Genomic DNA, 27,560 nt, shown 5'->3' on the forward strand with positions numbered 1-27,560 from the left:
AATTTTGGTACACCCCTTATTGCCAATAAAGTAAACAGTTCGAATATTTGATTATTTAAGTAATACAGGTGTATGTGATTGTAAGCACGTGTTACTTGCGATAAGCTGTTAAGCTTGGCTACAAGTCAATACTCAATGTTCTATTCGCAAAGGAAAATTTATTTATGGAAGACTGAAACCGTCCCCAACACACACAATAACTTTGCAAAAAGAAAAAAAAAAGGAAATTTCTCAGAAACCGTTGAAGTTTTGCGGATTAACTCTGAAGGAGACTAAGGATACGTTTGTATGTATTTATACTTTTACAGCAATAACATCACACATACAAATATGCATGAAAATGTTTTTCCTTCACACACAGTCAGAGAATTTGTGGAGGTTTGGTCATGCTCCCCAATATAAGATATGCAGCAAGCATTGACAAAGCTAAAACTCTCGAACGACCTTGGAAGAAAACGCACATATGCACATACATATATGTATATGTAAATATATACAATCAACTGTAAATAAACATATTCGCTGTTAGCGAATGCGGTGAAAATTGGCCCCAAACGTACTTTTGAAGCTCGACAGAGTAGAACTCCCCACGCCGACAAGTGCTAGCAAGCGTGTTTATGTAACATTACATACGTAACTACGTACAGCTTTGGAAAATGTCTTGGGCATTTTGAAGGGCACGAAGTCTCTTTAAGTGAAGGTTAACTAACATATACATACATACGTATGTGTACACCAACAGTTTTCTTGCTTTAATTGGTATATTGTCGATGAGAAAAGTGACAGTAAATTGGCTGTCAATAGCTATTCTTATATACATACATATGTACTTATGTATAATACCAGCGGGGTTTTTTTTAGTTTCACACCTACTTCCTGGGAAGGCGCATAGAAAATGGAAGCTAATTCATGGCTTTTAGTGATTTCTCTATTTTACTTTGGTATGATTTCTATAAGAATTTCCTGCATCGGTGGTACTTTTCTTTCACTCTATATCTAAGAAGGTCTTCATCAGCTATATGAGACAAATACTTCAAATTATTATCACACTGCCGCAATCGATGCATTTCTGAGACATCATATAGGTGAAATGACTAATGAGCTATAAAGCCCTATCACTTAAAAACAGGCTCGAGGAGACTCTATTTTCTTCACTATGTTTTTTCTCGTCCTCAAAATTTTATTTTTATTTTATTTTTTTTTTTATAATCATTTATACAATAAAATATTTATTATATAAATACATGAAATCGCAGCACTGGCTACTAGGCCTTCAAAATTAATTCAAACGTTCGTTCTCAATTTTGTGAACTTGTATACATTGCATTTGGTCCGTCGGCGAAGATTTTATATATACACCTCAATGGGGTATGGGTGGTGGTATAAAATATTCCATTCTAATTTCCTGAAAGTTAATTTATCATATGACTATGTTTCATATTTTTATGAAGAATAGCTTTTTCTTCCTACATAAATTCCGTATACATATGTATATTCAGTATATACATACATACATATGTTTAAATGTACATACAAGTTTGAATTTGTTGCGATATTTTAATTTCCTTGTATCACTTTCCTGTTCCTTTTCATTTTTTCATATTCCTGTTGTCACTTTTATAATGTTGTGAAGTACATATGTACATAGAGATATTTTGTCAGAATTACAACGGGTTTTTGTGAAGCGATGTGTTTAGAATTCACTCTTTTCCATTCGATGTTTAACAATCGTTCTTTTCTTCAATTATGGTTATGTATTGAGTCTGACTATGTTTTTCGTAAAATTATAATTTAAAACTGTCATATGCAGTACGAGTATTGCTAAATAATGCCTCTTAATTCTAATAATTACAGAAGCATTTTCTTAAGATTTCATTTAATTAACAAAAATCATAAAAAGGTCTAAAGCAACTAAAGTTATTTAATTACTTGTTCAGAAAACTGTAAAAGCGCAACAACAGATACAGTAAATTGTAATGATTTCCGATAGAGCAATTTTTAAGATCTCGTTCAATGACCATAAGATTAGATATAATCAAATGCAAACTGAAATAATTATTATTAATTATTCATCAATCATTTTTCAACAATTGACAAAATTGTAAAAAAGTAGTGATGCAAATAACATATAATATATCTAAGGTCGGTAAGTATGATCTAAATGTACATATTTATTTGTATGTATGTATGTACATATGTACTTATATTGGGGTTATGCAATTATAAATACTAGGAAGTTGTAATTTATTAAATATTTCATATATAACAAAATTATTTATATGAATGAATGAATATCCCAATAGTTTTCGTTGATCCAGAGGGCGCCAGAGCCAGTCAATAATTTTCCTTATTTTTCTTAAAAAAAACTGTTGTAAAACTCCGCAAAATAATAGGAATTTAAAAAAGAATCGGACTATTAATTGTACACAACTTTCTTTACACGCTTTATGAGTTATAGTCTGTTATTGATAGATAGTTTAGAGCGACTGGTTATAGGACATGGTGCTTTAAATAATTAATGCAATTCAAAATAATCGAAAGCGCAATTGAGAAATAGTTACTCTTTATCATGAGAATTTTTGGAGAAATAATAATGTTTCTAAACAAGAAAATTGTTGGATATTGTTTAGCTTGAAATTTGTTTATTTATTGATAATTTACTACACAGTATATTTTTAATATAGTAGTACCGGGCGTATGCGTAATGTAGGTTCGCCTGAATTTTATGAGTCAATACTATGTTATTATGTGCATTTGTGCTAGTTAACGACTTACGTATTAAACGCTATAGATACGAGTATTGCATTATCAAACTACACGAGTCCATACTAAAATACCTGAGCCACAGGTTACGCATGCTAACAGCGTAGACAATAAATTTACTTAGTCCATATGATTTGCATTACCATGCTAACCAAAATCCTACAAAACACACATTCCTCAGTTCTACTATGCGTATGGTGTACAGAATTTCAGCAAAAGCTCGTGTGATCCACATGCATATGTACACTTGCATATTCAAATGTACTTTGTATTTGCTATGTACCGGTTTAGTTTGCAATCCATTCTCATTTTTTGCAAACTGACAGGTAGAATGAAGTGGTGAAATAAAGGGATAGTCTACATCATTACACATATGTACATGCATAATTTTAGATATTTCTGTATGAAACATTTTATAGTGTTTCAAGTATGAACTGCTTGAGACAATTTATTTAATTTCTTCATAAATTCTTATTTACTTGCTTGTTCACTTTCAGTTAATTTTCAGTTATCTTTTCCAAATATTCACCAAATGCGCCCTCTATGTCCGTTCATTCCATTGAGATCATTCATTCCATTTGTCAAAATCTTTCGACAATTTACGTTCCACAAAGTCATTTTTATTACTCAACGGTTGTTTGTATATTCAGCAGCCATCTCGCTCACCCTTGCATTGCGCAAACGAGCCTAACAAAGGTTTGCAAAAAAATTTTAATAACAGAGAGTTGTACTGTTTGTACAAATGAGCTGCGCGCCAGCGAATATTGGGCAAAGCAAAGTGGATAAGAGAAGCAACAACAAACGAGCAATTGAGGCAAAAAGTTGACAGCTTTGTGGAAAAGAAGCGGCGTCAGTAGAATATATTGCTGTGTGCGAGAAATTAGTGTGTAGCGCTAAAGTTGTTAATAAAATCGTTAATAAAACATATATAAGATTTATAAAAATATATAAAATTTGTGTTTAATGATAATATAAAAGATACGGAGTAAAGTAGAGTGGAGCAACCGTAGGTGAAGGTGTTAAATAAGCGCTAACATGATGATCAACACACTGCTAGAGCATGTACCCATAAAACTGGAAGCACCGGATAATGGCGACGAGGAAGACGCAGAAAACAATAGCAAACAGAAAAACAAAATTGTGAAAATGAATGGTAAGAATGTAGTCGTTGAGGAAGATGGTAGCGGTGATGATGATGAGGAGGACGATGAAGACACTGATGAGGATGATTCTGAAACGGATCTTCTGGAGGAAGATGATGATGATGCGACATTAGTACCGATTAGTAGCGATGAAGAAGCGGAGTTGGAAGCGCAACGTATACGTTTCCCTGAATTAATAGGGAAAAACTTACATTTAACAGCTCTTCCGAAAGATGGGAAAAATACTAAATCCACGAAAAAATTGCGTGAACGCAGTGTTTCAAGTTGTGCTAGTGTAAGCAGTAAAGCTTCAATAGCATCTTGTTCATCTGCCTCATCAATTGCAGATAGCAAATATTCGAATCAGAGTGATGTACCAAAGCAAAAACAAAAGTCAGATTCAACGATTAAAAAGACAATTGCTTGTAGAAATATAGAAAAAGGTGGTGCGAGTACGGAATCCGAAGCCGAACATGATGATATTACTGCAACATATAAACGACCCCTACGAAATCGGGTTCCCTCTACTTGCTCCGTAGCATCATCGCTGGTAACGCCTTCCTGTCAAACCGAATCTTGCGGTAATATTTATGTGTACGAGGAGCAGCAAAAACTTATATTTAATTGCAGTTTTTGCGACTTACGTTATGGCGATATGGCGTCGTTCGCAAAACATTTGCATAATGCACATAAACTGTTTCAGGAGGAAGAAGATGTGACCTCAACAATAACGGCGCGTAAAAGTCCACGCACACAGACGAAGCAACAGGCTGAAAGCAAAGCGCAAGCGCAGGACAACAAGCTAAAGGTGGTAGTTAAGACGGAAATGAAGCCAAACCATGAAGAGTGTTGTGATGATAATTCAAGTGCACACATAATGTCACCAATTCCTGTTGATGCAACACTAGAATCATGTGGGAATGTTTTTATTCTAAATGGCAAAAAGCTTTTCTTGATTTGTGGCCACTGTGAGTGCAAATATGCCACACTGGATTTATTCCATAAACATTTGCGACAACAACATCAACTATTTTCTGGCCCGGTAAAAGAAATTGATGTGTTGCCGAAGACCGAAATAAAGGTTGAGCTGACCGTTGAAGGAGAGCAGCTTCCAAAAATCAGTGCAGCCGCTATAGCCATTGAGAGACAGCGAAAAGCTAGCATAGAAGCAATGATAGCTTCGCCTGTAATGGTAGTACTACCTGTGTCACAAAACGTAGACAATAATGATGAAATATTGCCGGCGACAGTTTCAGTGCAAGTACCAGAAACGCCACCCCCAGAGGAAGACAAGACAGTGGAAGAGTCAACATTAAATACGGCCAACAAGCAAAAAGTGGTTATTGAAGAAACATTTTTGAATGAAACAATTTGCGAAGCAGATAATGCAAAGGAAGTAGTGGATGATAATGAAAAGCAACTAAGGGTTGAGGAGCATGCGCAGTCGGAAGCGGGGCAACAGGTGCAAGCTACCGAGAGTGGTAATAATGAAAATGCACATAAAACTTGTGCAGAAACGGTTGAAGATGGGAACAGTCAAGAACAGAAACCTGTTGCAAAGCGTAAAAGAAAACGCCGGTCGGTAAGTAAACATAATCAGGATTTCTTTTCCTATATAAATTTGTACATATGTATTATGAAATTTGAACGCGTAATACAAAAATGTCATTTAAAAATGGAAAATAAAACAATTTACTAGGCATTCTTAGATAAATTAAATAATTTGTAATTGCAGGTATTTTCGAAGCGATCGCCGCCAAAGAAACGTTCTGCTGCAACAAAAGATGTCAGTTCACATCAAAATGACAATAAAGATGAAAGTAACACCGATGACGCAATTAAATTGCATTCCGCAGATGACTCTGCTGCAGAGCGAGTTGATACAACGCCAAGTGAAGTCAATTTGGTTCCCGTTAGCAAAGTATCATCGATGGAAACAGATATAACCGAATCAGATGTCAAAACTTTGACTGGTATAGGAGAGGATGCTGCAATCACGAATTTCACCGCTAGCATAGAAGAGGTAGTATCAGAGGCGAATACCTCTCTAAGTGCTCCTGAAATTAAAAAACAAAAAGGAAAAACAGCAGAAAAAATAAAAATCCCTCCAAAGCCGACTGCCAAGAGAACTCGTAAAAAGAAAGCTCCTGCTGTTGTAGAGGAAGAATCAGTCTTACTGTGTAAAACGGGTACCAAATCTAAATCTTCGTCTCCTGAATGCTCAGTTAAATCTACTCTTGACCTCGAATCGACAATAGATGCAAAGGTGGGAATCAGTAAACCCATTGCACATGTCATGCGTACTACTTGCTACTCCGAGACACAAAAGTTGCGCTTTGCTTGCAATCAGTGCCCAAAATCGTTTAGTAAGTCAACACGGTTGGCTGAACATAAACGTTTGCATACAGGAGAGAAGCCGTTCAGTTGTGAAGAATGTGGAAAAACATTCCGCATTAAAAGACGTCTAATTGAGCATAAAATGCGACATCTCAAAGTGAAAACATACAAATGTGAAACATGTGGGTTACCAGTGGCTACCAAACAAGACCTCAGGCTACATCAACGCCATCACACTAATGATCGACGCTATCCTTGCACCGAGTGTTCGAAAGCCTTTGTGCGCAGCACCGATTTAAAAATACATAAGCGTGTCCACACGGGAGAGAAGCCGTTCGTATGTGAAATCTGTCAGAAAACATTTCGAGCAAATCAGAATCTCCTTGTACATCGTCGTTCACACATGGGCGAAAAGAATTATAAATGTGATTATTGTGACAAACGCTTCATGCGTAATATTGACCGCAAGGTTCACCATCGTACACATACAGGTAATTCTCGCTAATTCAAATTTTTACCAAACAAAGTTAATGTAATATCGTATTGATTTCTCTTGTTTGCTCTTTCAGGTGAAAGACCATTTAAATGCGAAATTTGTGGACGTTGCTACTCTTCCCGCGCCCATGTGCGCACTCACATACAACGTGAACATGTCGAAAATGGAGGCGACACAAAACCTGAGCGTAAGAAGAACGAACGAAAGTCCAAACCAGCTGCAGTGGACGAAATTGTAAAGGAACAACAGTTAATTGATGAAATACAAGAACAAATATTGCAATGCTTAAAAACCGACGATTTAGATGAAGAAGATTTGTCACCCACACCAACAGCAACTACTACAACTATTGTGAAACCTGCTGAAATAAAAAAACAGCGACGTGGAAAATCAACACCCAGGACATCGCCTGCTTTGAAGAACGGTGTTGACATCGATTTACCCCATCAGGTCCAGCAGCACGCACAATCGAGGGGTGTGCAACAGGTATCCGTCACTGTGTCAATGCAAATGCAGGACGATGTGGGTATGGCAGATGAGCCAATGCCTGAAAAGGAAAATGCGACGACGTTAGTTGGTGCGGTCTCAGCACCACTAGGCAAAAACACAAAGAGTGAGCGTAAAATATCGAGCTATTTCTCTGTGTTGGGACAAAAAACAGAAATTTAAGACTTGCACATTTCACATTTCAAATGGAGCTAAAAACGCAGAATATTATTTTACAATTTTATAACGGTTATCTGGGAGCAGGAGATAACCATACACGTAATTAGCTAAGACATCGTTAGATATGTAGATTTCTCAAATAATATATTTATACATAAAATAGTGACAAATATCATATCGTAAGCAAGGCACTGTCTTCAAATATAAAGTACGAATATATGTGTGTAGTTTCGTCCAAAACACAAAAATATTTCAACTAAAGGACCTCGCCTGAGTTGTTAACGGAAAAACAAATTATTTAGTACATTTCTAAGCTGTTGAAACTGTTGTTGAGCATATACACATTTAAAGTTAATCCAATACTTAGGGTGACTGATACTACTGATTACTTCATAATTTATTTCAATCACAAACCACCTTTTGATATTAATCGAGTTTACACAAAATTTAAATTTGTCACAGTGCCCACGATATTCCATGAACAAATTCATAAATGCATACAACAATTTATTAAAATTACTTCATTTTATGTTGCAACTCACTTCTTTTGAGTTATTTCAAAGCAAAAAAGTCAATGATGAGCGCTACACTGCGCATGAATACTATCACACACACGATACATACCATTTATGTATATTATACTCATTAAACTAAAATGATATTCCTAAGTTCGTCTTAATTTTAAGTTACTTTATACACTCAAGCGCTGTAGACTGGCGCAGCTTAACTATAATGCAAAAATAGTTTTAATTTTTTAAATAGAGAGTATAATTAAACGCTCAATTTATACATTTTTTTTTCTTAAAAACTATAATTAAACCATTTCAATGCATTCTTGGTAGACTTAAATTAAGTTCATCGTAGTTAAAACGAAAAGAGAATACTTAAAAGACAAAATGAATGCACTACATCCGCGGTTAGTTGAGAATATCGGCTTGCTGCGAAATATGACGAATGTGTTTGAGTGTGTGTGGTACTTTGCAAATGTCCGATTCCTTGTTGGCAGATGCAAAGGTCACAGTTGTAGTGGAGGAAGGGATAAAATTCGCCCAATCCACGACACAGCTGTTTGAAAGGAAGTGCTCTCTTCAACCCCCAGCATATACCTACACACACACACACTTATATACTTGTATGTATGCCAGTTGTATGTATATTACATATGATATACAATTTTTTCAATGCTTAATACATACATACATGTTTAGTTTGTAGCTATCAGTAATTTAAAATTTAATAAACTCATGATTTGTAATGAGCCGTGTTTTTCATTTATGTATGTTTGTAAACTTACGACATTCGCTCATAAAAGGGGTAGGTACCTTGAATTGTGGGTTTTACTTCAAAATAACTGGAAGATCTCGGCGGTACTGTCAAAAACTAAATAAAAAACCAATTGGATCATTACAGCGACAACAACAAACCAATATCTGATGTTATAATTTATCTTGCGAGTTTCGACATACATGCATTATTTATAGTCATTAACTTCTTAAATTAATAATTTAATTTATTTTATTAAAAATTACATACATACATATGTACTTATACTAAAAATATCCTCAGCTTCGTCTAAATGAAATTAGAAGGATTCGCTTAATAGGTTTGGCACGCTGATATCACGAAACGACCGGTTTTTATTCTACTAAAGACTCAAATCTATAAATTTTTATTTTCACCCTTTAAAAAATTATTTGAGAAAGAGTTTCCCTCGCTACAACGACTACATCTGACGTATAAGACAAGTGAGTATTTTTGAGTATTATTTATCTGACAGCTAAATTCAAATCATAAGTCTTCGGTACCGGATTGAAAAGAAAAACAAATTGAAATAACTTTTATGAGATACAATAATAAATAAATTTTTTTTTCTCAAATTCTTTATTTACAATCTGTCTGTATTCAAGACAATAAGCAAATGTTCTAAAATATACATAACTTTATACTGTTGGACCCCAGTGGGCGCAAAAGTAATAATAAATAAATAAATATAATAAATGTGGGGAGAAGTGTGAAATTAAATAGTGATTATATTGTATGTTGATATTTAGTTAAGTTTAAGCAATTGTCCTAATTCAATAGATTATTACATTTTTTCTACAATGTTTTTTTGTACAAAATAATGTTCTTGCTCTTTTACTGTATTAAAGCTTTGAGATTGCTGTGATGGGCTTTCTATTAGAGATTAATTAATTTGTCATGAGTTTGTCGCCAACTTGCCTCAGAGGAGTGGGCACCCCTCAGTTTACTACGAGTATATGAGGATAATTTCGTTAATGCAACGAAGAAGTGGACGATGTGGGTCACGAAATTTGTCATGTCAGCAGTTGACATAGTTTCAAATAACTTGTGAATTGACTCAACAAATTTGGGTTGTGTGTTTGGGTCTGAAGCAAGTCGACGCCAAAAATATAGAAAAGCATCTCATCTTTATGTAAATTAGCATTATGTAGAGAACTCAAGAGGTCGCAGTTAACAGCGAACTACAGTTGGACTTCCATAACTCGAACTCTTGATTTGACAATAGAAGTCAAATTTCATAAAAATTTTCGGTATATTTTACTGTTTTTCTATAAAAAGGGTAAACATTCCGTTCAAGCAAGACGAAAATTGTGTGATGTATGCGGAGAAGTTCCGGCAATTTCGATCTTGTGAATGCACCACGTCCTGGAAAGCCTTTTGAAGCCGAAGTGGATGAAATGAAGTCGTTGGATTAATCTTTGGTATGATTCTATTTTCCTAAGGGGCCTTATTTGGAAAAACAAAATGATAAAGATTTGTTTTAAACATCGAAACTATGTATTTAAAAAATAGAAAAAAGTCAGTTTACTAAGACAAATCTTTTTTTTTATTTTAAATAAATATCCTCGAAAAGATTTCCCAAAATCAAAAATAACTGAACTCTTCCCAATTTTTTCAAGAGAGGTGACGAAAAATTTTAGACCCCAGCCACACGACAACAACATCAATAACAATTAATAAGCCTGCACAAAATTAATAACAATTAAAAAAACGCGAGTTACAACAAATTTGCACAAATTGTACATACACAATTTTCTTTACATATTTTATGAAATCTTGTCCGGTTATCAGAGACAATTTAATCGAAGCTAAATAGTGTTCATGTTCGATCATTGGAACGTACTGATGTCCGGTTATGGGACGTGTCCGTTAAAAAGTACTGTTAGTAATGTGGAATTTCATGTACATATGTATGTATGTACATACAAAATTGGCATTTTTAGTAATAATAAATTAGTTAAATTTATTAAATGATTCAACAATTATTTAAATTTATTATTTAATATTATATATTAATATTATTAATATTATTTAAATGAATTTGTAAATTAATAAATATTTTACATTAAAACATTTGAGTTGCCGGAAATATGAATTTCCAAGTGATTTCCAAATTAACCAAGAATGTATGTATGTATGTATGTATGTATGTATGTATATGTACATATGCATGCATTAATTTCGCTTTCATTGCTCTACCTTTTCGCTAAGCAGTTGCAAAATAACAATTCTTATAGCATATTTTCTATATTTCGCGAAAATTATGCAAGCGTTGCTCATACGAAAACTGCTGTGCTGAGCAATTTATAAGCAAACAAAATTATTCTTTGGTATCACCGAGTTACATATACAAATATATAAAAACAACAGCAGACGGCTTATATACTCGTATGAGATGTACATATGTATATGTTGATATGTGAATCTGTTACATAATTATAAATGTATGTATTTGTATACTTGTATGTACATATGTACAGCTTTCTGCCAGGCTATGCGACATTTGGCAGTTTGGGTGCTTATAATTGCGTAGGCATTAAATGACATCATTTCCACGCACTCATAAACTCACACATCTATGTACATATGTATACAAATCATTGCACATTGAATTTTTGATTTTGAACAAAAACAACAAAGTATGAAAAATACTCCAAAAACGAAAGAAAGCAACGAAATGAGTAAACAAAGCGCACAGTGCAAGATAGTGACACTTAGAACTCGAATGCCACTCAAGCAGCGCTTCTTCTTCACCAGACCTCAGGGGTACCCAAAGCCAGTACAACATACAGTTCAAGTTGCGCATACGTCGTGTTGTGCGGCTGCCAATTGGCTAGAGGCTACTCCAAGGTGTCGCTGTTTGTTTTCACTTGTCGTTTGCGTGTGTGTGTTTGGTAATGGACTCGCGCTTGAAATGTATACATACATACATGTTCATTGTTGTATTTGCTTGTTGTGTTGCGAAACTAAAACGCAATTAATGCAAACGAGCTTATGAGAGTGAGAAAAACGAAAAGCAGTAGGCTAATTGAAAGCGAATGAGGTGGAGAGGCAACGGCGAAAGTCACAAACAACTGTGAAATGAAGTGGAACGCGCAAATAACGGCAAATGTATAGGTATACGCGCGTGAGTGTGTTTGAAGAAAAACATCGCGTATACGCCCTGACGACAGGGCCGTTCGTCAGCGCGTTGGCGACGAGTCGCGGCTTGCGTTGTTGCCTTATCCACTTTATACACGTGTATGTTTGAATGTGGACATAAAAGATAGAGATGTGCTTCTGATCAGGTGCGCTTTGAAGACAAGTCAACATGTTTTTTTTTGCAAATACAACATGCCTTTGTGTCTGTATGTATTTGTGAAAGCAACGCAATCTCCGCTGCCATTTCATCAGTGGCCTCAAAATTAGCTCACTTCGCTGACTTTTCTCGTAGAATTCTCAAAAACCAGCTTGAGCCATAAGTCGCGTTCTTAACAAGCACACATGCAAACAAACATACATACATTTATTCTAGACATACGTGTTTGCATATAGAGTATATATGTTTGTATGTACATATGTATGTGTGTATGCGCGAATTTGTGCCTCAACTGCTTCTTTCATTTACCGTGTTTTTTTATTATTGTACATTCTTTGCGGTCGTTAACTTTGACCATTGGTTTTGTTTAATCTGCTTTTGTGCTTCTTCTTGCGTCGATTGCTTGCGTCGTCGCTTGTGTTATTCGCATTACTCCCTAGCCTTATTCGTTTGTGGAACGTATTTGCGCGCTCATTCATTCTTTTGAAAATTCAAATGGCCCTCAGACAGGTTTGCGCTCTTTTTCACACATTCATCTCCCAGCCAAATTCCAGTGGTCTTTGTTTTGCCTTGTTTCTTGCCATATTGGCTAGCCTCGCTTTGTTTGCTGCTCGTTTGGCGGGAACTATGCGGAATTCAAAATAGCATTTAAAAGAGCTGGAGTCCAGCAACTTAAACGTGGTCATCAATTTAGCATTTTAAATGGGAATGAAATTGGTTTTCTAACTTTAGATTTTGCAATCAATTTACTAACTAAATAATAGCAATATTATTAATTAGTTGTGTGCCTTAATTATACCCCTGAAACAATTCAACTTCAGACCAAACCAACTCCTTTTTGGTATTACGAACATAAACTACTTTTAGTCGAGGTTTCTTTGGTGTTGCTAATTTAAAAAATTAAGATTTGACAGATAATCAAACTGCTGAAAACTTGGAAACGAAAAACCAAAAGAATTCAATTCAGTTTTTGCTGATGAAAAGGTGAATAATAATTAAAATGGACTTTAGTTTTGTTTTATATTAAGTCTTCGTGATTACTCAAATCCATTGGAACTTCCAGTTTAATTGGCAATTACAATGTTTATTGCTTATTCATAAGTAAAATTTAAATTTTGTTTTTATTTTATTTTTTATTTTATACTAAATGAGATGAAAAAACATTACCGCGAACACTCTCGTTCCTTGCTTACGCTATGTAGTTATCAAGAAGTTTTAAATATGGACTGAAGCAATCCACAATGTTAATAACTGTCAGAAAATCTGCTTTAGAATATTATGAACATCATATTTCTGTGCAGTCAACAAAACACAAATGTCTGAACAGGAGGAAACACCTCGAAAATATGTTTAGCTATTTCTGCCATTGCTAATGAAGTATCGGCCATTAAGGTAAGATACACTTAATCGAGACGCTCAACACCCAGGGGCAAATCGCACAGGAGAAGTTGTTATATGTGTTCCTTGATGGTGAGCGCTGGCTGAACGGAGTCAAAATCATCAAGTGTAAGGACAACCCATCTCTGTGATAAAGCTTCAAGGTAAGGAGGGGGCCGTCCTCGCGTTAGTGGACCGGAGCTGTATCCAGACCATTCCGAAAGTAAAGGTGCTTATATCTCGTACGCGGGATGCACTGCGGCTTTTTCAAAGGCAAAATCTTGATGTGCCGACGGAAGATTGTAGAAAGATGGATCAAGGTAAGATGGAATGCTTTAGGAGAGAATGCAGAATCGCCAAAATCATGTGCCATCTCGAAAAAACTGTTAGACGGTCTTGGTCTAGTCACAGGTCACAACCTACTGGCAGCACAATCGAGCAGTATGGGCATGACTAACGATGACATGTAGAAAGTGCAGAGAAGTAGGTATGAGATAGACACTCGAGCATCTCCTCTGCTTATGTCCTTATCTAGAACTAGGCTAAGATATCTAAGGAGCTTCACAGTTCTAGTGACTGAATGAAGAATCAGAATTAGATATTAAAACTATTTAAACTTCGTAACAATTGTTGACGTCCTGCACCATGTAATCTTCAGTTCGCATCAATACACGTCCATCTGACATTACTAAGGACAAGTTGTATGTACGGCGTGACAGTTAGTCAGAGGAACCTAACTTAATATCTTAACTTGACAACACATAAACCAAAATTCTTTTTGATTGGTTCAGTTGATATTGATAATACCGGCCAAAAAAACTTCGAACTTCAACCAAAATGCAGTTGGGTTAAAAACCGTAATTGGGGTTTTAAACTCCATTTAGACTAGGTACAACTTAGCTTATGCCATTGTAAATATGTTTAAGCACAGAAAATCGAATTGACAGATCTATGTACCAGTAAAACTTGGCGCCGAAACTTCGATGTCCGCACTTTTAGAAGTCCCTTCGTTGGATTTGATCATTTCTGGACTATATTAAAAATAAGAATACAAGTTATAGTATTTGCCAAAAATGAAATATAATAAATAGACAGCGCTTTAATACCGACGAGTTAAAATATTTGGCTACCCATTCTAGACATGTTAAGTTTCTCAAAAATCATATGCAACTAAATAATAGCACGACTCAAGATGTGAACATTCTTTGACGTAACGTCAAGTCACCTTTCCTCGATGCGTGCGAATCAAGGCTGAAACTAGACCAAAATAAAAGAAGCATTCCTGGAAAAGTGAAACTATTATCAATATCATAGATCGCAGAGTAAAAGTCAAAGTACACGAGCCACCTCAGATACAGCAATACAGATTACTTCATAAGCAGTCTGCTGCGCTGATAAGCGAAACTTTTCCAATAGCAAAACATGCCGCTCGTAAGACTAACTTAAGTGAAGTGTACAAACTAAGCTGTGAGCTCACTGGAAAATATGGCTGCCCTAATCGCCCAATTAAAAACGAAAAACGGTACAAAACAGATCCCTACGAATTGGCTATTATACTGTTAAAATAAATTAGTGAAATAAAACTATTCTCTTTAATCGAGTTTATTGTTGCTCACATCAAACCTTTTTTTAAAAGAGAGTAGCGCCCAAATATACATTATAGTAAAATGAAGAATTAAAGACAGCAAAAAATTTAATATCACAATTTTTATATTTAAAAATCCCTAAACTACTGAGTCAATTTCAAATTTGATTTGCACATCGTTTGCAATTTGATCCAAATTGAAAAAGCTTACATCATAATTTATAATCACAATATTATTTTATTGAAAATTATTTGCTGCTGAACAAGGCGTTTTTTTTTCATGGTCGCACCAGGTGGGACCGTTCTTTCGGAGACATTTTTAATATCGTTGATTCTCAACTTTAGACTTTCACTCATAATACGTCCGCAACAGAAAATCACTGTTTGGTGTGGCAGTTGCATCGTCAGTTGCCAAAAATGGAAGAAAACTTACGGCTTTCACTTACATGCCACACAGCTCGCGATTCTATGGCCATTTTAAAACGGCTGGTGGCCGAACGTTAGACATTCAACATTCAAAGTTACGAAATATACAAAAAGCTTCAAAATTGGACTTTCCTTAATGACAAAACATTGAAATTATTATGGCTTCAAAAAGAATAGCTGCAGTTTTGTGGAAGAGTTCAATTATAATTTGGGATGAGTGCACAATGGCACATAAATATTCACTCGAAGGATTGCATAGAACTATGCAAAACGACAATGATGAACTTTTCGGTTACAGCTTATGCCTCGCTCTGTTTTCGCGGATGAGATTAATGCATCATTCTTATGGAGAAGTGTTGAAACACTTCGACTGATCCATCCACAAAATATTTTCCGAAAATTACTAGATATTGGAAACGGTAAAAAAGAAATGCAACCAAATACGCAATGCTGTAAATTGCCAGACAACTTATGCAAGGTTCTTCAAGGGAAAATGAACTGATTCAGAATATTTTTTTTGGCTCAGTGAGCGGGCTATTTTGGCAGCCAAAAATGTTGATGTTGACGAGATTAACTTCCAGGTACAACAATTGTTGCCAGGCGTTTGATGACTTTTAATTCAATCGATACTGTTCTTAATGAAAATGAAAGTGTAAATTGAATTTTTAAATTCAATAGATATATGTACCTGGAATGCCACCACAAAACCTTTGATTAAATATTGGTTCACCTATTATTCTCCCGCGTAATTTGAATTAACCTCGATTAAGCAATGGTACGCGTTTGGTTACCAAAAAGATCACTGGAAATATTCTTAATGGAACAATTTTAACCGAAAAGTTGAAAAGAGAAGTGATCGTGTTGCCACTTATTCCAATGATACTATCGGATCCTACGATACCCTCCAGGAGGCTACAGTTTCCAGTTTGTTTAGCATTTGCAATGACGATAAATAAATCACAAGGCCAAACAATGCCCATTTGTGGTTTGGATTTCGAAAATCCATGTCTTTCTCATGGACAACTGTATGTTGCTTCTTCACGTGTAGGAAAACCGTCGAATCTATTTGCTGGACAGGAACGCGTGGCCAGGTCTGCTAGTATTGGTCTAAAAAATTCTATATAAAATAACATTAGTCGAAAAAGTCTTTTCGTATTTTGTATATCCACACATGCGGACGCTAGCCTTTATTAATCGCGACAAATGCCACATCAAGACATCTTTCGTTAAAGAATGGGTAGCCAAAAGATGTATAAAACTGATTGAACAAAAAAAGTGTAAAATGTTAAACTCTCCATAAGTGAAGAGAGCAACAAATGTAAACCAGCTTCGAAATTAAAATGCAAAACGTCACCTCGACAATAAGGTTTTCTTATATAACTCGGCCATAAGCCGCCCACATTATCATCTTACAGAGGTTATGGTCAATTTTCTCGTTTGGAAGCAGATCCAGTTAATTTAGAAGCGTCCGAAAAATTGTTAAAGCTTGGGAAGAACAGCTGTGGGGGATACTATTTTATAAGAACGGGGTGGTAGCTTTACAACAATGTCTTAATTAATTGATCCAACTATTAAACGTTTGCTGCATAGTTACTACTTTCTATTACTTTCTTAGTTCTTTTTGACAGGTCGGTCTCTCTTAAAATGATCAAAAATGAGGGCCTTGTTATCTTATCAGTTATTAGTTGCTCTTAGTTAGGCTTTATTTAGGGCATTCCTCTAGGGAAAGATTGGAATTCAAATCCATAATTAATTTTTTTTTTTTTGTTCATGCAAGCAAGTCAAGCTCATTGCAATCAGTTAAATACCTTCCGTTTTGAGCTTCAAACTGATTTCATAATCGATTCGAGACCTTGTAGAATCATCAATAAATGGACTAGACATTCATAATTGCTAACAGCTACCAATTTGTATTCGAACATAAATATATTAAGATTAATTTGCCGTACAATACTATGCATACACAACGGTGTGTCTGTATGTATATAAAATGCATCCATAAATGTAATGAACGAGACAAAGGCGAAAACTGCGGAAAGCATGAATTAATTGAAATCCATAATGATCATGGCGCCTTCTGGTCCAACGCGGTACGGGGTAAACAGCAGTGCACTCAATTGTAAAGAATTGAAAATTACAGATACTTTTTGACGCATGCAACACATGGTCCACACACTGGATGCATTGGGAATTTAAGTTGAATAAAAAAATTGGCTGGCGATAGTGGAGATGATGGCCAGCGAATATTGCTCACTTTATTGAACCAGTCAATCCTCCATGGAATCGTCAGTGTAATGCGTCGGATTTATTCCTGCCAATGATAAACTGTGCACTCGAATGCACCGATTGCGCCGAATTCATAGGAACATGAATGCTCAGTGATTTAATCAGTCAAACCAACGCTTGGCTGAGCGGCTCTTTTAATGACGCAGCTAATTAAATTAATTACAACTACTGCGAGGTGAGATTGGACGTGCTGTTGCGTTACAAATGTGTACATACATATAGCTGTGTACAATATATTTACAGGACTCATAACTTGTCATAACCCATCGTAAAATCATTGTTTGAAACATTTTTCGTTGGATTACATACAAAAATGAGTTTACGAAATTACAATTCTCACCGAAATGTTTTCGATTCGTTATAACTCATAACTTTATTATACTACATGAAACCCAAAATTATAAGTGTAAAAATTGCATTGTCATAGCTTCAGAGTAATAGTAGTATATATAATATGTAAATAAGTATATTTTCGCAAGATTGTGGAACACTAAACGAGTTTGAGTTTCGTCGGCCTACCTATTGAAATAATTTTCTTAACAAAAAAAGTTCTCTATCTTTTTCAAGATACAGAGTGTATCTGATTTCAAACGGGAGGGAATATTCTCCTATTATGGATACTTCTCATCTACGTGTTTTATTTCATTTACATATTTCGCTTCGTAACAGACTTGAGTCTAAGGATTTTAGGAATTTTTGAATTCTCCACAAATTTTCCGTACGACAATTCTCAGTCAAATTTTTGTGGTAAAATATATTCTTATGTAGGCTTTAAACATTATATTTTGCTCTACAATTTCTCAGGCATTAACGGGAATCAAAATTAATGCTGGTGACCTATAAAAAGTTAACAAAGCTCTTACTAATTTTTGGTATAGGTCACTAAGGACTTTGAGGTTTTATAATTATTTTCCACATAACCAAAAATTTTATAACAAAAAAAATTTAAAATCGCTGAAGTGACAGCACAAATCTGTGTAAAGACTTATTTCGCTGATTTAAAATACTACAAGAGTATTTTAAAGACTTAAAGGAGCTTACGAAAATATACAAATCGTACTCGATAATACAAATAAAATTAATTATATTTTATATATCGGTTACTTCAATGAAGACTGTTTTTTTCAATCTTAAAACATTTGGAGAGACTAAGTATTACGGTAAATATTCCATATTTGTGTTGCAATGCTTATTTTGGAGGGAGAAAAAGAAAATAATAAATGAAAGCATATCATAAGAATTATAAAATTAAAGAAGTAACAATTCATACGAGGTGTGTTAAATAAACAATGGGTATTTTCGATTCATTTGTGAACATTAATGCTTTGGGCTTCAAATAGTCCCCATTCGATATAATGCATTTATTTTTTTTTTCAAAATTATTTTATTTATTGGGTCTGATTTTTCTTAAAACCTAACAATAAGTTATAAAATCTTAAATCTATTTGAAAACTAGTACGCAGGCATATCTCTTCTTTTAAGTCGTGTTTGATCGCAGGAATGTACCAAAGCATTAGCCAAAGGGTTTGGGTGATCTCGGAGTTTAGATATATATTTAATTCTGCTATCTTCTCCTTCTTTCTGTACCATAGGAATCGCAAGGTCTTTATGGATATTTTCGTTACGCATGTACCATGGTGAACACGTGATTGTTCTAAGAATTTTTGATTGGAACCTTTGTATTATATCAATATTAGTTGCACAGGTCGTACCCCACAGTTGAATGCCATACATCCAAATCGGCTTTATGGCCGCATTATATAAAAGCACTTTGTTGTCTAGGCTAAGTTTAGAGTTTTTATTTAAAAGCCAATTTAAATTTGCAGCTCTAATCTTCATACATGTTATTTTACTAGAGATGTGTTTTCTCCACGTCAGCCTTCTATCTAGGTGAATACCAAGATATGTTACTTCATTCGCTTGGGGTACTAAAATATTGTTTATTTTTACTGCCGGGCACATCTTTGGTCTTAGCAAAAATGTAATATGCTTACACTTCTGTTCATTTACATTTATACGCCAGTTCGCTGGCCATTCTTCGACAGAACTTAAATGCTCCACTAATATTCTTGATGCTAAAATGTGGCATTTGTTACGGCTCACTATAGCTGTGTCGTCCGCAAAAGTGGAAGTTAATACATTATTAGCTGTTGGGAGATCTGCTGTATATATGATGTATAGTGTTGGGCCTAAAACACTGCCCTGGGGTACACCAGCCCTTATCTGTCGTTCATCAGATATGAAATCTCCCACTTTTATCATAAATTTTCTATTTTTTAAATAAGACTCCAATGTTTTATACAATTCTAAAGGTAGAAATTTTTTAATCTTATCTTTTATCCTTCGTGCCACACCTTATCAAACGCCTGAGCTACATCTACAAATATTGCTGAATAGTACTCTCTGTGCTCAAATGCTTTCCTTATCTCGTTAGTAATTCTATTTACTTGCTCTATTGTGCCATGTTTCGCACGAAACCCGAATTGATGCATTGGTATTGTATTATTTTCGTGGAGGAAAGGAGACATCTTTGATAGTAATACTTTTTCAAATACTTTTGAAAGACAGGGTAGAAGACTGATTGGTCTGTATGAAGACGGCTGTGTTAAGTCTTTTCCAGGTTTATTTATCAAGATAATCTGCGACTTTTCCATGAAATTGGATAGTATGCGAAACTAAGAATTGTATTGAAGAGCAAAGAGAGCACCTATGCATTTATGTTAGTGCTTCCTTCAATCATTGCTACGCTTCTCAAACTCGATTATTATGATTTCATATGCTTGTAAAGCCAATAAGTTTCTCTTTATTTTTGAAAGTAGGAAGAGGTAACACGGAGCCATGTCTGGCAAATGTGGAGGCTGGGGCTTATTTATAACGATTATTTTATTTATTGGCTCATAAATTCACGTCTAAGCTTAGAGGCTGGAAAAATTTCAAATCAACCTTTTAATATCAAATTCCACTAAATTGACAGTGACATATTTTAAAGCAATGTATAATACTATAGTCAGTTCGTGTATTGAATAGAAAAATTTCACAAAACAAAACGAAGTGTGCCTGGTTTTGAGAATCTTCCGAGAACTTCTTCTGCAATGACGTCAATGTCATGATGCGTGTGCAGCAATGCCAGGCCGATCAATCTGTTTTGAAGCCCTGGGATATACTTAGTTCTATATCGCATTTCTTCAACGTTTCCAACGCAGTAGTCGGTAACTTGTTGCCTTTTGACTTTGGCTTCTGCCCTCAATGGCAGTGTCAGTGATCAAGTTTACCTTTGGGCTTCAAACGATGCATGACATTGTCATTATCCTTGAGTCCTTTGTCTTGTCCTTTGAATTTATCTATCAAGCAGTCAACAAGATTTTCCATTTCTTTTTCTGGTCGCAGCAAACTTAATTGAAATCCATCCAATATTTCTTTTGAAAAGTGCGTGTTCAAATCTTAGCCGCTTGTATCCAACAGAGGAATGTACACTGAGACCCTGTAGTATTCTTCGCAAGTTCTCACGCAAAAATTTTCGCGCTTTTTTCTGGCCGCAGATTCTTGGTTTTTCTTGGTCAACTTTCAGTTCTGCCACTATTTTTTTCGTGTCTGAATAAATTTCCTCTTCCGAATCCGACACTACTACATACATATATACCATACATCAACATAATAAAAAAACTGACAAACCCGCGAAATTTTAAATTTTAGAATTCATTATTTTCTGAACACTCCTGGTACAATGATATTGCATTTAAAATATTCGTAATTCAAGCCGTTAGATGTTATTCGTGTTAGTATTTCTGTTTGTATACATGGCGTATACGTAACAATTTGCATCGGTACAGAATGTACAAAATGGCGAATCATTCAGTTGTTTTCCCAAAGTAGTTTTAATTTATACATCGATAACCATTTAAATCTTCAAATATTAAGTTTGAAGATTTAAGTCTGCAGTTGATTAAGATTCCGAAAATAGCGAAGCATTCTTTGCGATTTTGAGTTCAACATTATTCCAAGTAAAAAAGTGTTCTTGTTGCTCTTACTTATAAACATTAATATTATATAAATATTAAGTGAATTATGCAAATACACCTATTATCACAGGTATTCCATCCTAATATGATTACAATAATCTAATAATAAAAATAAAACAAAAAAACGAATAACACGTTAGAGATTTCGATACTACCTCACTACAAGCGTATATACTAATATGTAAATTGTTGCCAGTTCGGCAAATAAATTTCATTTAATCATGTGAAAAAGGAATGGTTCGGTCTCTGTTTTTTAGTATTTTTACCGTATATATCATACGCATCTTAGTAAATTATCTAAGAATATAATGGTATTCATATTCGCTTCTGGCTTATATGTGTATAAAATTTGAGACCCTCAAGCTATTAACCAAAGTTTGTTAGATATCATATCATTTCTATTTTACATGACAATATTCTTACCTTATAAAACACAGAGGATATTTAATTGAAATTATCTTTTACAATTTTTAATTTCTATGGAAGGACATTTAACTCTGTGGAGTTTCTATTATTCTTGTTCTTGCTTTTGTAATTGTTTACTTTTTAATTAATTTAATTAATCGTTATAAATTAGCTCTTTCGTAATAAGTCAAAATGAAAAAAAAACAACTTTCGTATCAAACATGCTCATTTTTATCAAGCTGTTCCATAATATGTATGTCAATCATCTTCAAATAGATTATCGAAGGAAATCAGAAATCAAGCGATATCAGTGATTTATGGTGTTGGCGTCTATTATATAGAGCTGGAGAGTATTTGATTTACCATGGGTTTAAAGGCCACAATTTTCCCCAACAATCAAATCAACATTAAAAGAAACTTTAATGTGCAAAGATTTATGAGCCAAAAAATATACGATGTTGATAAATACGACGTTTTAAAACTATCATCATTTAACGGAAAATTCTAGAGTACGCTTAAAAGTTTGACTCTTTGATTGTATTTTCTCTACTACCAATGCTAAATTGCTTGAATTGCATGAATTGCTTGAACTGCTCCAATTATGGCATGGTAAATCGGAAACTTTCGTAAATAAGAACTTGGGAACCCGCATTCATATGAATATACAACTGAAAAGGAAATGCGATTGCCACGCTTCGAGTGCCTCTCAGAATTTCGTACGTGCTAAAATCGCTAATAATAAATCACATGCTAATAAATTTTGAATTAAACTCACATGCTTGTAAACAAAATAAGTCATTAAGGGGCAAGACGTGAAGTAAATTAAAGTGTTCTTAACAAGATTAGTTGAGATGATAGTACAATAAAGTGTTAGAATTCGATACGAGTATTGTGCTAAAATTAACTAATTTGAAATTAATTGCTCACTTATATATAAGTGAAATGAATATCAGTATGTTTTTCAACTCACAGCGAGAAAGAAATTAAAAAGAAAGTGTACCGATTATGAAGTGAAATAAGATAAGTAAGCTCGGGTGCAACCGAACCTTTTATACTCTTACATCTTCAAGGAATCAAAGCCAGGGCAATACTTTAAGGTGTAAAACGTCAATCAGACGATCAGAATCCAAGCAATTATATATACATAGTATATGTAATATATAATGTACATATGTATATATTACTCATTGACTGACATATTAGGCATAAGGATTGTTGAAAAACGAAAATCATTATATTTACGAGGTGTGTTCAAAAAGTATCGCGGCAGTTTGCTGACAGTTTTCTTCGATTGCAGGGGCGTGGTGCATCATGAGTTCTTGCCACAGGGAAGAACGGTCAATAAAGAATATTACCTGCAAGTTATCCGCAATTTGCGCGAAGCAATCCGCCAGAAACGCCCGGATTTGTGGAAGAACAAAAATTGGCTTTTGCACCACGATAACGCCCCTGCTCACACATCGTTGCTTGTGCGCGACTTTTTGGCCAAAAACAACACACTAATGATGCCGCAGCCACCGTATTCCCCAGATCTGGCCCCCTGTGACTCTTTCTTGTTCCCTAAACTGAAGAGGCCCATGAAAGGACGACGTTACGCTGCTCTTGACGAGATAAAGACGGCATCGAAGAAGGAGTTGAAGAAGATAAAAAAAAGATTTTTTGAAGTGTTTCGAAGATTGGAAAAACCGTTGGCACAAGTGTATAATATCTCATGGGGATTACTTTGAAGGGGACAAAATAGATATTCAAGAATAAATAAATAATTTTTGAAAAAACACAAAATTCGCGATACTTTTTGAACACACCTCGTATGTAGTATGTGGGAGTTGGGGTAGTATCGAATCGATTTTAGCTATTAACTGTAATTAGGAAACATACCAAAAAATGTTCCCTAGGTTTCACTAAGTAACGTTACATACAATCATATGGAGCAAATTCAGCTGGCTGTTCGAAAATCCTGTTAATGGTTCTATGGGGCTATGTCGAGTTCTCACCCAATTGTATCTATTTCAGGCACAAAGATAAACTGTTATGAGTAAAACTTGGTCGCTATATGCGGCATATAGTCATCCTGAAGTTCAAAAATTTGTATATGAGGTATATGGGGGCTCAGGGAAGTATTGACACGATTCAACCCACACAGAGATACTACAAGGATCTTTCCAAAATAAACAGGACTTTAAAAAAAACAGAATAAATGGGTTTTTTTTCGGCAAAATCTATTTATTTGATACAAAATAGTCACTTTCTGCTTCAATACAGCTTTTTGCACGGTCCAACAGCATATCGAACGAGCGTTTTAGCTCGTTGGCCGGTATGGCCGCCAGTATGCCGGTGCAAGCCTTTTGAATGGCCGCTACGTCTGTATAACGCTTTCCTTTCATGGGCAAATGCATTTTTTTTTCCGAAAGGAAAGAAGTCGCGGTGCCATATCAGGTGAATACGGGGATTGGTTAATGGTTGAATTGTGATTTTTGGTCAAACAATGGTTCTTCGAAAGTTGGATTCTGAGCAATTTTTGGTCGTCAGTCAATTTGTGCGGAACAAACCGTGCACACACCTTTCGTAAGCCCAAATGTTCAGTCAAAATGCGATAAATCGTTGTTTTGGAGATGCTCAATTCGATTTCCATGAATTTCAATGATGATTTCGGCTGATTTTTATGAATGCGGAATGTTGGCTCTTTGTTCGAAGCTCGCTTGCGCACCGATAACACAAACATACTGACACTTAAAACGTAATAACTTCACTTCCAATCAATGAAATGTCATGAAATTCTCACTGGACAATCGATAAAAATAGCAGATTCTAACGCACCAATCGAAATATAGATGGCGCCACCAGAGGGCGCTAGATTCAAAAATTCCTGTTCACTTTGGAACGCACATTATATTATCAGGAAAGGATTCTATCTGAATTTCAATTGTATATGCCATACTTTGATCGACAGTTTCGGTCAAAATTCAACTATAGATACTGGGGTCCACATATTCGCTACCTAGGGGCTTGAACAGTTTCTGTGAGATTTGGACAATTTTTGGTCACAAAGTGGCATACTCTAAAGGCATTGTACGTGCCAGGTTTTATTCCGTTATATTAATTGCTTCTTGATTTGTGTACTGGAAAGTGATAGAATCAAATGGAATTTAAAATTGTGCGTGGCTGCAGTCCGATTTCGCCCATTTTCGCACTGTCACAAGGAATGTGAAAAAATTGGCACGTACTAAAATGATATTTTATATATATTTCAAAGTCTTCCGGTAGTTTTGTAAGTATGGACAAAATTTGATAATGGAATGTTTTCGAATTGCGACTAAAATAGAAATAAGCAGCTAATTGTGTTTATCATGGAAAAGTACTTCAATCTAGGCAAATGTATAGGCGAACGTAGGTGTGTGTGTGTGCAGCGGTATTGTTGGTAATCAACATTTTTATTAAAAGTGTACACTTTGATTTAATGTACGAGTACGAAAAGAAATTCCATTTGCGTTTGCTAAATTTCGTACACCAAGAGTACGCTGAGATTCGCACTCACATACATACATACATACATACATACATACATACATATACGTATACGAGAATGAATGTATGCTTCGTTGCCGCGCTGACTGGCTTAATTCGCACTTTGATAAAGGCGCACATGCATGACAATTCGTCAAGTGCCAAGTGCTGGAGACAGGCAGACCGGCAGACGCACTGACAGACAGACAATTCACTTCAGCTTAGTTAGGTAAAGTATTTTTATTGCAATATTGACGCAAAAGTGATTGCTCTGATAAAACTACAAATATCTACACATTTGTGTACACCCATACAGTTGTTTATGTTTATGGGTGCTCAGGTGAAATTACCTCACTCTCACCCTTTACTTAGATTTGTAGAAACTTTCAAGTGCCACTGCAGCAATCAAAACAAATCCGAGCGCTCCCAATAGCCTTCCGAGCACAGGGATGTGTGTGCACTCATGCAAGTATGATTGCATCGACACACTGAGCATTGCCAGGCTTGAGATTCTACTTGCAGCTATGTATTTGCATTGCATTGTCTGTCTACAATCATCTTTCGCCTAGAAAATTAATTATCTACAGGTTCTATAGTTATAAGGCACTCTTACGTCTCTGTTTGTCAGTGTCACATTGATTTTTAGATAAGTATACTGTTACTTGTGGTATCTCTCCACCCATTTCGTAAAGCACTCGCGGATCGCTGCTCCAATTTGAATTTACAGCTTTTACGATGCCAGATAGTAGCAAACGCATACATATGCACATTTGTACAACAACTATACACATTAGCAAACAGAGTGAAATACTACAACGTTCCGCTTGTAAGTTAAGCGTATTATTACTATCACGATCTGTGTTCGACGCCTGTTTATTTATCGAGTTATTAAAACGGCAATTATGATGGGTCGCCAGCAGCTACGAGCTGAGTCTAATGAACGATAAACAACAACGTGACAATATGCGTTACTAATTTACAACGTATACACATAAGTATCTGTGGACAAATATATGCACAGAGACATGTAAATTGTATATTCGGTAAATAACATTTTACGACTAGACTTTGGGGGCTCAAGCCGCGATATGGAAATTTTTACAAAATTTCAAGAACGCTTCCGACGACCTAGAGTCTGTGTTGCTTCAAAGGTAAATTATGTACGTTCACTCCGAACCCCTCAGAGCTCAATGTATTACTGTACACTAGGTAGATAAAGAATTTATATTACAAAATATATGGAATTGGAAAATCGATAGCAAATTGACTAACGTCACAAATAATCCAACTCGAACAGCAATCACAGCCTAAACTTTTATAAGGGTAGGGGTTTTCACTTTCGTAAAATCGATTTTTTTGCTTATCTTATTGTCTAACATTTCAAGAATATGTCCTTAAAATTTTAGGTCGATAGAAGTAATATTCTTAAAGTTATCGTCTTATTAGTCTCCTGGCCTTTAACGCTCTAACTCTAACAGCTGAGGGCGGTCGGGATAGAAGTGCAGCTTTAGGCGTGTTTTTCTCAAAACTACTTTTTCAAAGCCCGTGTTCAATGTTTCGATACTACTTGATCGATTCATTTCAAACTTTGAACACATTTTTAACATATAAAATACCGCCCCCAATGTTTATTAAATAATTTTTTTTTTTCATTAAGGGTGTTTTCCACCCACAAAATGGCGGAATTTTTAGTGGAAAATAACAGTTTTACACTTTAGATGGCCGCCAAAAAATTTTTAATGCAAAGAAAAATTTTTCAGAGAACGTTGGGGGGAAAATTTGATTATAGTTAAACTAATTGTCGTTTATTTTTTATTTTCGCATAATTTCCAGCCGAGTTATGGTGAACACCGCAAAGGCCTTTTTTCTCAAGTGTTTCTGGGAGAATATCTGTTACCGGCTTATGCCTCAATATTTCTGCATAAAAAATTACCTTACATTGTCAGAAGTGTGC

The 27,560-nt window shown here is 35.2% G+C and overlaps 2 protein-coding genes across 5 annotated transcripts in view; one reads left to right on the plus strand and one right to left on the minus strand.

Moving 5' to 3' along the window:
- LOC126762343 (uncharacterized) overlaps nt 1-27,560 on the minus strand; it is a 93,876-nt gene that overhangs the window by 10,632 nt on the left and 55,684 nt on the right. The window lies entirely within an intron of this gene.
- On the plus strand, nt 3,632-8,659 carry LOC126762277 (zinc finger protein 507). Its single transcript, XM_050478930.1, has 3 exons — nt 3,632-5,487; nt 5,641-6,733; nt 6,812-8,659. Exons 1-3 carry the CDS (start codon nt 3,799-3,801, stop codon nt 7,405-7,407), a joined length of 3,378 nt encoding a protein of 1,125 aa, XP_050334887.1. The 5' UTR covers nt 3,632-3,798; the 3' UTR covers nt 7,408-8,659.

The sequence above is a fragment of the Bactrocera neohumeralis genome, chromosome 6 (assembly GCF_024586455.1).
Source record: "Bactrocera neohumeralis isolate Rockhampton chromosome 6, APGP_CSIRO_Bneo_wtdbg2-racon-allhic-juicebox.fasta_v2, whole genome shotgun sequence".
Lineage (NCBI taxonomy): Eukaryota > Metazoa > Arthropoda > Insecta > Diptera > Tephritidae > Bactrocera > Bactrocera neohumeralis.